At 41.3% G+C, this 15451-nt stretch overlaps 1 protein-coding gene across 1 annotated transcript in view; it reads right to left on the bottom strand.

Annotated features, from left to right (window-relative positions):
- Positions 1-406: 406 nt before the first annotated feature.
- The window catches only part of LOC143695376 (uncharacterized), a 73764-nt gene continuing 58719 nt past the window's right edge, over positions 407-15451 (bottom strand). The window contains exons 57-70 of the mRNA XM_077187049.1: positions 13894-14058; positions 12801-12966; positions 11339-11523; positions 10709-10801; positions 10231-10435; positions 9213-9400; positions 8433-8530; positions 7857-8041; positions 6589-6791; positions 5976-6165; positions 5228-5337; positions 3251-3370; positions 2739-2878; positions 407-1484 (exon numbers count right to left, since the gene is read on the bottom strand). Of these exons, the coding sequence (XP_077043164.1) occupies positions 1469-1484; positions 2739-2878; positions 3251-3370; positions 5228-5337; positions 5976-6165; positions 6589-6791; positions 7857-8041; positions 8433-8530; positions 9213-9400; positions 10231-10435; positions 10709-10801; positions 11339-11523; positions 12801-12966; positions 13894-14058 (2064 nt within the window). The 3' untranslated portion in view covers positions 407-1468. The remainder of the gene's footprint in view (positions 1485-2738; positions 2879-3250; positions 3371-5227; positions 5338-5975; positions 6166-6588; positions 6792-7856; positions 8042-8432; positions 8531-9212; positions 9401-10230; positions 10436-10708; positions 10802-11338; positions 11524-12800; positions 12967-13893; positions 14059-15451) is intronic.

Genomic DNA, 15451 nt, shown 5'->3' with positions numbered 1-15451 from the left:
TTTTTTTGTTTCTGAAACTGTCACCACAGGACATTTTTCAGAGATTCTTGCTGTGCTTAGCTGGGGGGGTGAAGTGACATTCAGTGACTGGGGAGAAAATTATGTGTTTTTTTTAATCAGTAACTGGTATAAATATTCTGTAGCTTCCAGAAATATTTATTACTATTTTGGCTTTTTACAAGGGTGCAGGTATAAAATTATTACAGAGGAAGATTTGATTTCTAGCATCTGATGTGTGTGGGAATCCTAAAAATTGCAGGATTTTTTCCTGACTGGTGTAGGAATCATGTTTTCATTTGTACCAAGCTAGAGAGTAAGTGTTCAGAAAGCGAGTGCAGCTGCAAGCAGCACACACGAGATAAGAGGCAGCTGCTTGCTTTTTCTGTGAGCCAAACCCAGCCACTGCCAACTCTCTGCAGAGGTCAGTGCAACTTTGTTGTTACAAATAATCAATAAAAATGTACTCCAGCGTAAAAATAAGCAGTCAAATGTTTATTAGCATGATGTCATAGTACCAAACACCATTATTTCAATATTTGCATATTATGCAAACATTGCATTTGCGGCGTTACCTTTCACCAAGGAATAGCGGCATTCCAGGCACTGTGTGGAGAAAGGTGATGCAATTTTTAAATCAAGTGCCCTACAACACAGAAAGGGATTCATCATGTGTGAGACACTCACACAACAGCAGCAATAACACCCTAAAATTACTTCATGGGTAGGGTAGATATTGGTCACCTTTTCCCAACACATCAACTGACTGCTGCCAAGGGGTTTCTAAAGACACAAAGGGAAAATGTGAAACTGGTGCACAGAAACCAAGAAGGCTGTTTCTTATTAATGTACACACTGTTAAATGAGAGAAAAATCAACCAGCATAAAAATGAAAAAAATATTAACTGCTTTCCATTATTTACCCATCTTATTTCTATCTTAGCCTTCTTGTGTGTTGGAGCACTTCCCTGGAAAAGATAGATAACTTTCTCCAGAACTGCTGAACAGTGGAGTTTCATTTCTGGAGAAAAAAGAAGTCAGCAGCTCTGCTGATTCTAAGCTGATGATGCTACTTTTACAAAGTAGTCCACTTGTACTAATCTGAGCTGGAAGAGAGCTTTTCTCAGCTTTTCAGTGTATTTGTGCTATGGTTCAAGGCTTGTGGAGAGGCAATTTTGCCACTGAATGGGAGAATTTTTTTAAAGTAACTGATACTTTCCTGTCAGATTTCTTCTGGTTGATTATAGTTTCTTGTCAATATACTGAAATAATTCCTCTTGCCCTCAGGGGTTCTGGGTGGAAATCTTTCCTTTTATACCATATATACTTCACTATATTCACAGTTAACACTAATGCAGTCACACTTCTACTGTTCTCTCCCCGTTCTTGCCTCTAGCTTGTCTGCCTAAAATAACTGTTCTGGTTTGGGTGCTGAAAGGGTTCTTCCATCTTCAGGGCTGCTATCTGCCATTCAGAACTGGCTCAAGCTGAAATGAAGAAGAGATGAACTCCAGGTAAGTGATAAGTAAGTACAAATCACATGTAATGCAAGCTCTCATTACAGTGAAATACAAAAAAATCTCTGAAGGGAAAATAGCATCAGATATATTTATGACATCAAAACACTGTGGGGAAAGTACTCCAGCATTTTAGATGCGGTTTTATCTTAGATCGCTAAACCGAAATAGAGATGTAAGGTTCTCTCATGTTTGATAAATTCACATTTAGGAGGAAAAGGGCAGCATTATTTCTAAAGTTTATGAGGGCTGAGTAGTTCAGCTATTTCAGTGGAAGATCCTTGACAAGCATGAATTTCTAGGAAATAGTGCAGAGGTTGTTTCTGCTGACAGCCACTTTCTGTTTTGCTGTCATGACTGTTGCTGGTTATCAGTTATTGTGTGTGAGTAACCCAACCAGACTCTTTCACTGTGTCAAACCTAATTCTCCCTTAGTTTGGTCTGTTCAACTTCCTTCTCTTTAGAGTGTTTACATGTTTAGAGATTTAACTCTTGTCTTTCCTCAACCCTTCAATTTTTTCCCCAGGACTGTTCTCAACTGGTTCACAATTTAAGTAAAACATGGTGTCCAAAACTGGATATATAAAATAAGCTAAATAGATAAAAAGTATTTCTTGTCTTCAGTATGGTGATTCATGTGTATGTCCCCAATGTATTTTGCTTCTTTATTTGCATGTTCTCATTAACTGAGCTTGTGGTCCACCTTCATTCCAATCCTTTTCCTCAGAAATGGGATAAGGCAAACTAGCAGCACACACTGACTGCAATCATTCAGCTACCAAGCTATTCTAAAACTTTATTTTCAACTGAATATTCTGTCAACTCAGATTTAACAAAATTTGTCTCAGTATTTCATATTTATATGTTGAAGAGTTTTTGTAACTGCTGGAGCTAAAACCACTTGCTGCCTACAAGATGCTGCCCAGAAATGTCCTGATCATCCACTGCTTAAGAGCTGAGTGACCTGAACAGCTCAGGCAGATACTGACACCCAACACTGTTTCAGTGTGTGGGAGTGTGATGTGATGCACTTACAGTGAGTGTTCTTATTCTAGGCTTTTATTTTATGGCCAACAAACCCATCTGCAAATACTGGTCCGTTCCTTAATGGGTAAGAAATCAGGTAATTAGTTTTATTTTCTCATGTGTTCTTGCGTCACAGACATGTAAGTACTGGAGCAATGCAGTCAGAATATTCAGGGTGGTAAAAGAAATGACACTTACCACTGTGGAGGGATTTCCACAGGGACAAAATTCCGGTTGCACAGATGAACAAAAGCTGCTGCTAAGCTGCAGGCAGCCCCCAAGGCCGGGGAGTCACAGGTGTCCTGTGTGCACATGGTGTAGAATGGCTCGGGCTCCACCTGGGCACAAAGGGAGGGGTTAGGGGGGACGTGCAGGAAAACCCAGAGGTTTGGGTTGTGTCCCCTCCCCCCTGCCTGGTTAGGACCATTCATCAACCTTTATTTCCTTCCTAATGGTGAGGAGGTTATTTCTGTTTCCAAATTCTAGACCTGTATCCTAAAGAGCAATGCAGTCATGCCACTACTCTGTGGATGTCAAAAAACTCCATTTATATTTATGATGATAAAAGCACCTTTTCTGTCTGGATTGCTGTTTTGATTACTTCTAAAGTTCTCTGCAACTAAACTTCTATATGCTTGCAATGGTTATGTGACCTCCTTGGAAGTATGACACATAATTAAGACAGTGCTTCTGGCTGAAGTTCTACTTACTACTTTGAAGCAGTTCCTAAGAAGTGAATGTGGTTCTTCAAAGAACACTTTGCAGATGTTTTGCTTAGCTGTAATTGGGCATGGCTTCTCTTTCTTCTGTACAAGACTGCACTTATTCACCTGGGAAAACAGAATTACTGAAGTTGGTGTATTTTGGGGTTTTTTTGCACATCAGGGTAGGATGAGTTCTTCAGATTTCCAGTGTGAGCTGGTTTGAAGGGCAATATGGGCAGCTCAGTACCCTGCTCTAATGTTTATTGTTCATTAATATTGAGAGGCACCTCACAGATTAGATCTTGTTTCCTTTTGCTATTGATTCTGTTATCCACTGAAGGATTTTGGTGTGTAGTTGCTGACATAGCAGGTAGTTGGCTAGTTCTCTTTTATATAGATCTGACAGGTCAAAGTTATGCTTTTACTAGATCTTTCTCATGGAGAAAAGAAAAGCTTCATACCCTTGCTGGATTATTCATAGGTAAAGGTGGCTTTAAAAAAAAGAACAATAAAACCACACCACCAAGAAGTTCTTGAAGCAAGTGTAAACTGTAGTTACTTTACTTCCTAAGGAAAATGAACTGGCAGTTTACACTGTGCTAACCCTCATCCTGCAGGAGTCAGACACTGTCCCTTCCTGTTGTGCAGCCTTGGCCCTGTGATGGTGGAGCTCTGCTGACGTCCTTTGCAAGGTCAGTGCATGCCAAAGGCTGTGATAAAGCTCCTGGGAACAAGCTGCAGAGTTCACAGTTCAGTGTGAGCCCTTCCAATCAATAGTGCCCCTAAAGGGCACTCGGGACTGCCCTACTTCTGTATCAACCTAAGTTTCTTATTTATTGCTTTTAACTGATTCTTTTGTTCAATGTCTCTGGGGAATTTTGCATTTTTATGAGTATATTAGAAGTTAATATTTGTAGCAATAAAGAAAATCGTGCCTATGGTCAGTCACATTGGGATCCTGCCCCATTATTAACATAAACATAGGCTGCAAGCTCATTAACTGTATTTCTGCAACAGCAAGAAGATACATGAAGCAATTCTCTGTTTTACAGTAAGGTACTGACTGAAAATGAGATTTCTGCTTCCAGAACTCAGACATCTGTGAGACAGGATAGATGGAAGAGTCACAAAATCTTTGTGGTAGTAAGATGCTGGTTCCTTTTCTTTTTGGTAATAGATTCTTAAAATTAGATTTGGAAGGGCTTTAGAGCATCCTGTCAACATGGCTTGAGAGCATGTTAAGGCTACTTTTCTTGGTAGGTTGCACTCACAAATGGTTCTGTACAACTGCACATTTGTTTATTTAGAGGATTTGCAGCTGATGACAGAATACATTAATTAAGCAGAGCTATAATGGTACTGGTATAAAATTGTTACAACATTTATTTATGGCAGTTACAGGAGTCTTTTTATGCAAGTCAGTAACTGACAGCAGCAGGTAACCTTCCAGAAAGGTCTGACTACTTAGTGCTGTGGGGATGGAGAACAAATTTACTTTCAAATACTTACAGATTTGTTTCTAAAGTTTTGTTTATTGATGAGATGTAAAGCATGAGAACAAAGAAAATTAAGAGGCTTAACATACCCAGCTAGAACTAACAGCTCTAAAGAAAACTTCAGTGATGAACGTACAGATTTGGCCCAGACCTAGTAGCACCTGTCCTTGCATTCCAGGAAAAGGTGCTCTAAGGAGGAAAACATCAAAGATACTTAGCTCCAATATCAGTTTCTTCTAAAATCAGCAACAGCCACCTCTATGTTTTACCTTACCACCTAGGCCAAAAATATTCAATGCCTGTTTATAGGGATTTCTTGAAAAGTTTTTAGCAAGTATGTGCAACCTTTTCCCTGGTTAGACACAGCAAAACAATGGAGTGTGCTGCTGTTTTCACTCTGGAGCTCTGGCTCATGTAAGGCAGCCCAGCGTGTCAGACAGTGCCCTCTGGCAGCAGCCCTGCACACAGGAGCCCCTCAGCTCCTTACCTGCCAGCTCTGCGTGAATTCTTTCACGTTGTCAGTGAAGGAACCATTAGGCACCATCCATTCATTCCCAGCTTCATTATCATTGGTACCAAAAAGCCCAGCTGAAACACCTGGGAGAAAATTGAAATGGAGTAAAATAGGAATTGTCAGGGTAGGTGCAGGACTATTACAGCAGCTGTCTCTGGGCTCTGATTATTCTGTCCAGCAGGTTCAACTCTCTTGTGGAAGAGGGGAAGCTGCCCAGCCTGCATTGCCATCTCGAGTCTCAGCTGCTCATGGGCTCCTGAGCACATCACAGCATCACATCCATTCTCTGCTGATCTGTGGAGGGTGAATTTTAGAATAATGTAGGCTACATGGATGCTACATGAATGCATTCCAAGTATACCAAAAACTCTGTGAGGTTTTGGGCCTCCCTCTGTAGTTGTCTTGCAGGTCTGACATGCTAAGCCTGCTCTAGAGCAGATTTCAGTGACATTTTGGGGCTGGGCTGACTGCAGTACCTCTGCCTCTGATTTCTGTCTGCCTTATAGCATTGAATCAACTTGCTCTTCTCCCTGGAATGGTGCATTCCATGCTCTATTTGGCAATTACTGGAAATGCCTAGGGCCATTTCCAGGGTGTCTATAAATGAAGAGGGGGAAAAAAAAAGTGAAAGCACAGATGCTGGTACTACCAGTAATACAGATAATTTAGAGAGATAGCAAAATGACTAACAGCTGACAACAGCTGCATGATTGATGCTCACCATGGTGCCACCCAGCCAGAGTGACAGTACAGAGATCATACTGAAAGTCACAAGAGACAGAAACTCCTTTCTGATCAGATACTTCTATTTTGTTGATTCCTTGCCTCGAATTCATGGTACTGTTTTCAAGGGATTGATCCAGGACTTGGCAGTTCTCTTCCGTAAAGGAGAAGTTATACATCTTGGATATCTGTTTTAAATGAAAATGCAGTTTCACACCTGTCACAGGGAAAGTTCAGTCACAGGCAAGCACAGTGGATTTGCAGGTGCAATGAGGCCAACTTAGCCCAGAATTAAGGGAATAAGAACAGGGTAGTGTTAAACTTCTGCAAGAGCAAAAAGCACAAAGTCTCCCTCTCAGTGCCATTCTCTTAGACCATGTCAGAGAAAAGTTGAGAAGTTTCTGTCATATACAGAGAGCAAAGAGGCAGCTCTTGAGGTAAACTGGTTTTGTTTTGGAGAGGTATTTTCTTTTTAAGAAGCTGTTACTTTAAAGCCATTGGCTGAGAGTGCTTCTGATCTATATTTTGAGCATTAATATTTTAAAAACTTTTTTTGTCAGCTGAAGAAAATTTTTGCCAAAAATAAAAAATGTTTGACTTGATCTTCCTACCTTTAGTCGTGGGTAGATGGTGATCACAGTCTGATTCATCTCCACATACAGTGATCTTGAGTTCCTAGTTTCCTCATTTAGTATTATAGTGAAAGCACTGTGAACAAAATCCTTGGCAAGAAGAACACTGCACTTTGATGCCAAATCATACATTTTTCCATCAAAAGTCACAAGATGCTTGCTCCCAACTATCATAGCATGATCTGGAGAATGGTATTTCAGAAGAAACATCAGTGAGTTTTCCACAGAGCAGTAAATGCTGCACATACTGCAACACACAGCTTCTTGCTGTCATACTCTTAAAATAATTTCTCAACTTATTATTACAGTGACATTACTACACTTACATTTTAATTAGTTACAATGTAGTTGCTCTGCAAAAAGACTTTTCTCAGAAACAAAACAATTTAATGATTCATATTTTGTTATAGATTTACCTGAGTACCATAAAACTCTGATAAACTTGAACTGGGATTCAGAGCTCATCTTGATTTGTCATTGTACTACTTGACAGTCATATTTATAAACACACATTATACATTCTTATGGAGAAAACACATGAATATTAATTCTCAAAAATTGTCTCCAAAAATGACCCTTCCAAATCAGTGCATCAAACAGCTGCAATCCAGGAAACACTGCTGATAGATGACTCAGATTATTGGGTCACTAGGAGCTGCTTTCACAGGCCTTTGTTGGGTCTCTCTGTACTGGGAGGAAACCATTACAAAGGGATTTCTGGAAAAGCCATTGTCTCTAAGGGACAGTTAGGACTATTAGTGCATTCCTTTAGCATTTAGCAATACTTTTACAGGCAGTACTGTGGATGAAGCTTTGGTAGGGCTGAGCTTGCTCATCCTAGAGGCAGCAGAGGTGAAGTCACCAGTTTCCAAGCCTTTGTGCCAAGGACACAGAGCCAGCAGGTGAGAGTGGCAGTGAACCATAGTATCAGCTCACAAGAGCATATGGATTAGGCAGATAAATACCACCTGCTGTTTCAGTCTCCAGAGTAGGAGGTGTAGAGTTACAAAATTTGCATGAATATTAAGTAGAGCAGTGTTACTGCATGCCAGCTTTGCCCAGAGTGTTGATCTTATACATATCATCACTATCTTACAAGAAAGACTATATGTAAGTTGATAAGAAAATTATTAATTAGTGACCATCTCTATGTAAACTCCTATTCCAGATACAATTTTTAGAATACAGTACTATACAGTGGACATAGACCCAGGTACAAAACAAAGCAGCACTTTGGAAGGGCTTACATTCAAAGGGGCTCTCCATCATCCTCCTTTTGATTCTATAGTACTCTGCAAGGATGTTGAGATTATAGAGGTCTTGCAGAGGCCTCATTAGTTTTTCTCCAATGAGGTAAGTGGTAACATTTGCCAGCTGCAGGGACAGGTCTGCTTTAGGTAGCACTGGCAGCTTTCCTGCCACTGAACAGTTCCTGTAGAATACAAAGAGAACACCCCTTATCTGCTGAACTGATTAAATGCTGTTGTTTTATTATTAGAAATGTTGAAGTGAAATATTCATAAGAACTGTAGTCTGGTTAGAACAACAAAACACAACCCTCCTCTGGTCAGGAGCTGCACTTCCCCAGGTCCCCTCAGGCCAGTTACCAGTTACTGACACCCTGCCTGCTGCCCAGTAGCTCCCTTCAAATCAGTGGGTCTGGCAGCCAACAGAAATAAACATTTGGATGTGATGTGACCAAAGCAAAGAGTGGCTGGGTGGCTGTCCAGAACCCTCAGCTGCACACTGACAGGAAGAGTAACTATGCACACATCCTTTTAGAGCACTGCCCAGAGCAGGGATCCTGCAGAGCCATCGGTTACCTGGGTGAAAAACTGTACAGGTGCAGCAAGGGCTTCCGGATCTTGCTCACAGCTCTGGAGAACGTGGCCTCTGCCCACCTGAGCACCTGCTGGGTGGCCTGTTGGAGAGTCACAGGTTGGAAAAGCAATTTCAGTGTGACTTCAGGGCAGGGTCAGTACTTGCAAATGAGTTTTAAATCAAGAAATGCAAAATACTACTTCAGTGCCTCTTGCATTTGCCTCCTGTCTGACAGCATCTTGTCATGTAGAGGTTAATAATATCCAGAGACAGACTCTAGTCACAACACCAGTGGACAGAAATATATTCCTCCTAAATAACATGACTTAAAGTGTAGCAATGCTTCACTAAGTTAATGTGCTTCAGTAGTTTAGAAAGGACTGGTATCTTTAATAATATAAAGTAGCCTCATGATATATCTTTTATGCTTTTCATTTCAACTAGAAGAGCCTAGATATATTTGTACACTTGTTTATTGGAATCACAATTCCTCCTCTCTATGTAAGAAAAGTAAAATCTACATGAATGACAGATTACTGCTGCTGTGATTTCAACCAGAATTAGTAAAACAACCTCTCTTCTAGCTGGAAAAGTACTCTTTCAAAGCAGGACAAATACTGCAAGAACAGTAAATCAGCTGTGCACAAGCTTATTATGTGGAAAGACAACTGCACTATTTCCATAAATAAAAATGGTTAACTATTTTTGTGTATCCATAGTTCAAAGCTGAGACTTAAATTTGTAGGCCTTGAATTGGAAATGGAGAACAGAGTTATACCAACCATATCCAAGCCTGCTTTCACAACCTTTAGTGCCATCTGAATTGGTTTCATTAGCCACACATCTTTTACAATCTTGGGTAAGAAAGCCAGGATTTTCTTCATATGCTCTTCTGTCTTCTCTTTCCAGACTTCATCCAGCGGCTTCAAGGTTACATCATAGTAGGCGTCTTTCAGAGTTGCTAATGGCTCTGAAGCAAGCACATTAATGAGACAAACCTTAGCTGGTTTGGTACAAAGGGGCTGTTTGCTTGTTTGCTTCCACCCAACTTGCAGCAGAAGTGAAGGGGGAGCACAGAAAAGCACAAGAGGCTGCTGTGTTTCCATGGCAGTCAGGCACGCTGCACAGCTGTGAACTGAAAGAGCCATTCAGCTCTGACCCTGACCCCTTCGAAATACATTGCTGCTGAGCAACGGGACAGTTTGGTCACAGCTGATTTCAAGCATGGTATATCAACCAAATTCAACTTCTGAGAGGGAATAGCCTAGGGCTAAGTGAGGTTTTACCCTTGTGAGAACTGAAGGTTCTCACAGCTAATTCCAGCTGACCACATTTCTCAAAGGTTTCAGTATGGGCCACAGTCCAGCTGAACAGTGAATTAGTGGCTACTGGATAGGCTTGGAAAAAAACAGATCAAGTGAAATCCAATTAGTACAAGCATTAAAAACTCAAGGAGGGATATGAACAGCCCTTTGGGAGGAAAGGCTTGCCAGGGAACTGTTAGCAGAAATACTTCAGCTTAGGAATTAAGGACTCTCTTCTCATCCAATTGAACCCAGCCTCCTGTGACCAAGAAAGAGCCTCACCACTGATTTCATTAGAAAGGTGGTCACAGAGAGCCTTCTTAGAGCTTATTGCATCAAGGCTCCCACTCTGTACACTAAGAGCCAAGCTCAGCACTTCTTGCTAGATCAAAATAGAAACCTTTGTGTTATCCAGTATGTTTTATAGTTTGCACTGAAGTTTGGTTTGACCTGCACTGACATTGTACCTCTTCTTGTTTTGCACTGTTTTGCTTACTTTGTAATTCATTCTGCATTTGCTGGACGACATCTTGAATTTTCTCCAGGTAAAGTGGGATCCTGCTTCTCAGAATGTGCCCAATTCCACTTTGTTTCCACACCTGGGTGACAGCTGTAGCCCCGCTGTGCAGGAATCCTGCTGCCCTTTGCAAGGCCATTGAAGGCCAGCCAGCTGCTTCAGACAGGAAACCAACATGCTGCACCTACAGGGGTTCCAAAAAAGAAGCAATTTAAAAACACAGTGATCTCAAGCAAGGTTTTGACTTCATTGCGAGGCAATTCTGACTCTGCAGGGTTGGTGCAGAGATACACGATCTCCACCATTAAACGCTTTTTGTCTCTGTGTACAGGTCAGCACAGGAGTAATCACTGAAGTGTATGAGCAAAACAAAACAGCTGCAGGCAATATCATGATGTTTAACTAACACTGCATGAACACTTCATGGTGTTTTCACAGATCATGTACAGATACTTACTGATCTCCTGAATCTCCACAGGTATCCATCAAACTTCTTTATCTTCTCACTCAGTGTGGCTTTCAAAAGGCTCCCAATTTCATTAAACTTGTTCTGTGAGGAGTTGAATTCATTACTTAAAATTGCTTGTGCTAGATCCAAATAATTTAAAGTTTGTACTAGTTTAAAGGCCGGCAAACACCCACAGTGGCCTCACATTTCTTAGGAGAAACTACTTCTGCATTATTCAATGCAGACAAGAGAACAGAAAAGGCAAACGGTAAAAAGCCTTCCCCAAGTAGAGAGTATGTGAAACCCTGCCATACTAAAAGTGAAAGTACGTTCAGGATTCTGATCATTAGTTTTGTAACCAACAGGCTGAGCAGTTACTGCTGCTCTCACTTGATTTACTTACCCTCCTCAGAGGATCCACCGTTAGAAGAGGGTCCTGTATTTTCTATCTCTAGGCACGGCTGAATTTCTTAGTTCTCACCGTGGTAACTTCTCACATCAACGTGAAAATAATTAAAACATAGCATAATTTTGCCTGGTTACTCACTAAACTCGCATGCATGGAAGGTGCTCCATCAAAATAACAAATAAAATTCTGGGAAAATCACGCTGCAGTTAACAGCCACTCAAGGGTCTCACCTCAGCCTTAAGAACTGGATCCGCACATCCACGGGCCAGAAAACTCAAGCTTCCGTTAGCAGCTGCCAGAGTTACTTGTCCCACGTTTTCCTGCCTTTTACCATTGATGCTGAGATAGGTGTTAATGGCAGCCATCTGTTTCCCATCAGAACAAGCACTGATTTCCACTCCTTCTTCCAAATCCCCTTAAGGAATGAAAAAAGAACCTTCATTTACAGGAACGACATTGACAGACATTGTTTCAAAGCCAGTTTGTAATTACTTAGGTGATTAATCAGAGCTTGAGTGTGTTAGGTGTGGAGGAAAAAACTAAAACAAAACAGAAGAGATAAACAAGAGACAATTAGATCAGTGTCAGGATTTGATCTCTTCTGTGTGCTTGTTAATGAATTACATAGACAGATTTGCTACTGCAAAGGAAGCACCGGATTAATGTAAATCTAAATCTCTCGGTCATACTGGTTTGCAAGGCCTTTTTTTCTACTTTAGTCCTCACTTTAGTGTCCTTTGTTGCAGATGTTTCAAAACTGCTCAGCCCTTAAATGAAAGCCTGTCAGTTCCACCCACCACACACAAGTCGTTTCTACAGAAGCACTAATGAGCATAAACAAGTGGTTGGCAGGGGACACGTAGAATCTGGGTTGAGAGAAATGAGTTGAGTCATTTCTACAAACTTCTGACTTCAGTGATTCACAAACTAATGGTCCTAATCTCCAAAACATCATAGCACATACAGGTGAGGACATGAACCTGAGAGAAACTCCCATGCAGAAGTGTGGAATAACAAATCCATAAGTGAAACTAGGGCTGGGATTGTCAGCAACATGAGTTTGAGACAACTGGGATACCACCAAACCTATTTGGTTTGCACCCAACTCTAACTGCAGCTGAAATGTGGATGAGCCTCACCTCTTGCAGCTCACTTTACTCATCTAAATTTCAGGCATAACTTGAAACAACAGCCTTTTTTCCTCCCTGTTGTCAGTCAGAGCTGACTGCTGTGATTCAGTCCCCTGCAGGCAGTGATTGCACACATCCCAGTTCATACAGCATGTGGTACAGTCTGTCTCTGGAGGTGCCTCTCTCATTTCCTTTATTGAATTTGGAATCCAATGATTATCTCAATGCACAAAAGTTTAAGATGGTTAAATCAAGATGAAATTAATTCTATCTTTTGTTACCATCTATTCTAATAGTACAAAAATGTGTCCCACACAGAGAGCTTTGTAACAAATTTTAAACTTCAGCTTTTCTTTATCTGAAAGACCATAGCTTGAATGAAATTAGTAGCTCAGTGCTAGAGACACAACTTTCTTCCTGTCTGTTCAGAGCAGTGACACTGGGAGTTGCAGATTGGAAAGGACCCAGCAGGATCATCAAGTCCAGCTCCCTGGTGTCTGTGTTTGCAGGATGACCTAAAACAAAGTCCTGTGGCTGAGAGCATGGTCAGTGAGGTACATACCTTGCAGATACCCCATGTAGTACTGAAAACACTCCTTTCCTTTTGAAGCAGCTACTTTTACTTTCTCTTTCTGATCAATAATTCCCTCCACCAGGATTTGGCTCTGGGCAGATGAGGAAGCAGCAGTTCCTGTCAGGCCTAGCCAAATATCTTCGAAGGCTTTTAACTGCAGCCATAAAGGAAAAACATTTATTCAAAGCCACCACACAGAATTAATGATCATTCAGAGATGGTGCTCAAATATCAGTGCTTCCCACAAAAGGATAAGTGGTGAGGGAAATGTTTCCCCATGCTTGTGCACTATGCAGAAGTTTCACTGAGAGAGGCACAAGCACAGGAGTGATTGGCCCAGGAGCTGAATGATTGGATAGCACAAGACTTGTGGACAAAATTTTAATGGAAGCAATGAAAGAAACATAATGTCCCAGTCAGTTCTCTGTGAAGCTGCTGATTTGTGCCATTTATTCCAAAGCACAGAATGAAGCAAGCTCATGCAGAGCAGCTGATACTCATTTTATCTCCCTCCTCTCTAAAGAGAGAGGAATGGAAAAATAATTTAGTATTTGTTACTGATTAAATCATCATCATAATTTTGTTAAGGGATGATCTATTGTCTCAGTTAGTGCCTGACTACCTACATTCCTACTAATGAAGAGTTTGGATGGTCCCAACCCCGTTAGTTTTTTTGCCTCACTCCATTGTCTCCATCTGTCTCTCCACCATTTTAATTTCACAGGAAATTAAAAGCAAATGCAAAACTGGGGGGAGGAGAGAGAAAAAGAAGAGATTTGTCTCAGAATGAGCATCATATGAGCTGTTTTGTGCCTCTTAAAATTGACACACTCCACTAGAAACACACTTGCTTTATTTGAGACAGCTCTACAGAGAACTCCTGTCGGTGCCTTCCTTTGTCTGTCGGTCACACCGCATGGAGCTGCCCAACTGCTCCTTTAGAGAGCACTACAGAAACCAGGAGTGTTTTGCTGCCTGCTGTTTTACAGTCACTGCCTGCACCTGATCTCCTTGGGAAATAGATGGCAGCAGGCCTTTGAAAACCAAACCCCAGTGCCAGTAAAATAAAATAGAAACTCACTTCAATTTCCAGAGAATAGTTCTTCACATCAGCAGTGCTCTGATTCTTTATGGATATTCCAATCAACCCCTCATCTCTCCCATGATCAGCAAGGTGGAATCTGCCCTCTGACTGCAAAATGATGTCATCTTTGTTGAGCTGGTGCTTTCCAGATAAAACAATTACCTATGTATGCACAAAAAAGGTGTTAAAGCTTCCAAATTCTTCCAAACAAATGGACTCTGCTTTGTGTAGCAAGAAGTTGTACAGTGGCAGCATTCTCATTAAATTACACCACAAACAGAACTTGTTTCAGAAACCAGCACACCTCCCTGCTCCTCACAGCACTGTCTTCATTACATCTTCAGTTTCTGTGCTCTAACAAAGCATTTCAGTGACTACACCCCAAGACCAGAGCAACAGCTGCAGAACTATGTCTTGTTAAAATGTCCAATGTTTTTTTCCTCCTACACTTCTCAGCTACTCTAGCCAGAGATTTTGATAAAGCTGGGGATACATGGGAACTGAGGTGAATACTGTCCTGTTTCTACTGGGATAGAGTTAATTTCTTCTCAACAGCTGGTACAGTTTGGGATTTGGAATGGGAATGGGGTTGGTTACACACTGATGTTTTGGTTTTGCTCAGTTGTTTATCCTGAGTCAAGGACTTTTGTGTGTGTGTGTGTGTCTCTCCTGCTGTGCCAGTGAGGAGGTGCACAAAAACCCACCTGGGACAGATGGCCCAACATGGCCAAAGGGATTTTCCACCCCACAGAACATAATGTCCAGGACATCAGCTGGGGGGAGTTACCTGGAAGGGGCAAACCTGGGTTTGGGAAGGGGGGTCTGGCTTTGGGCAGAGAGTGATGAGCAATTCTTTTGTGCATCACTTCATTTAGGTTTTTTTTCCTTTTCACTACTAGTAGTAACTATTATTATTGTATTTTACTTTGGTTTCAATTGTTAAACTGTTCTTATCTCTACATACAAGTTTTACTTTTGATTGTCCTCCCCATTCCACAGGGAAAGGGTAGGGAGAGAGGGGGTTGAATGAGTGGCTGTGGTGCTTAATTTCCAGCTAGGCTTAAACCATGATACCTTTGAAGAGAATGATCCAAAAGTACAGAGGTACCTGCTTTTGGAGTGACAGGTATATACATCCTTTGCATTGTAAACAGGTTCTAGCACACCTTGGTCTGGGAAAAAGTTTTCCTGTTGTTAACAGAGCATGAGCTGCTCTGACACTAAATAAGGAAGCCAAGATGTGTTTCAGCCACTGGGGACTGGAGAGAGACATTTATTGCAGGTTCCAAGTTCTGTGTGAGTGTCTACAAGCAGCTGTGAGGACCAGCATGCACCTAAGGAAGATCATGGGTGGGCCTTCACTTTATGTGTGTAATAGAAAAATAAGGTTACATTATGGTTCAAAAATCCATCACTACCAGCACAGCAATCATAAAAACCAGAGATGTTTACCCACAGGGGAAGGAAAACACTTTTACTCCTCTCTAGTCTCCTTTTTGATGACTTATGAGCCTGTTTTGGTATTCTCCAGAAACATAAAATTAAGATACCTCTG

This window comes from Agelaius phoeniceus, chromosome 16, assembly GCF_051311805.1.
Source record: "Agelaius phoeniceus isolate bAgePho1 chromosome 16, bAgePho1.hap1, whole genome shotgun sequence".
Lineage (NCBI taxonomy): Eukaryota > Metazoa > Chordata > Aves > Passeriformes > Icteridae > Agelaius > Agelaius phoeniceus.
Note: the sequence above shows the minus strand (reverse complement) of the source record. Positions and strands in the feature narration are given on the sequence as shown.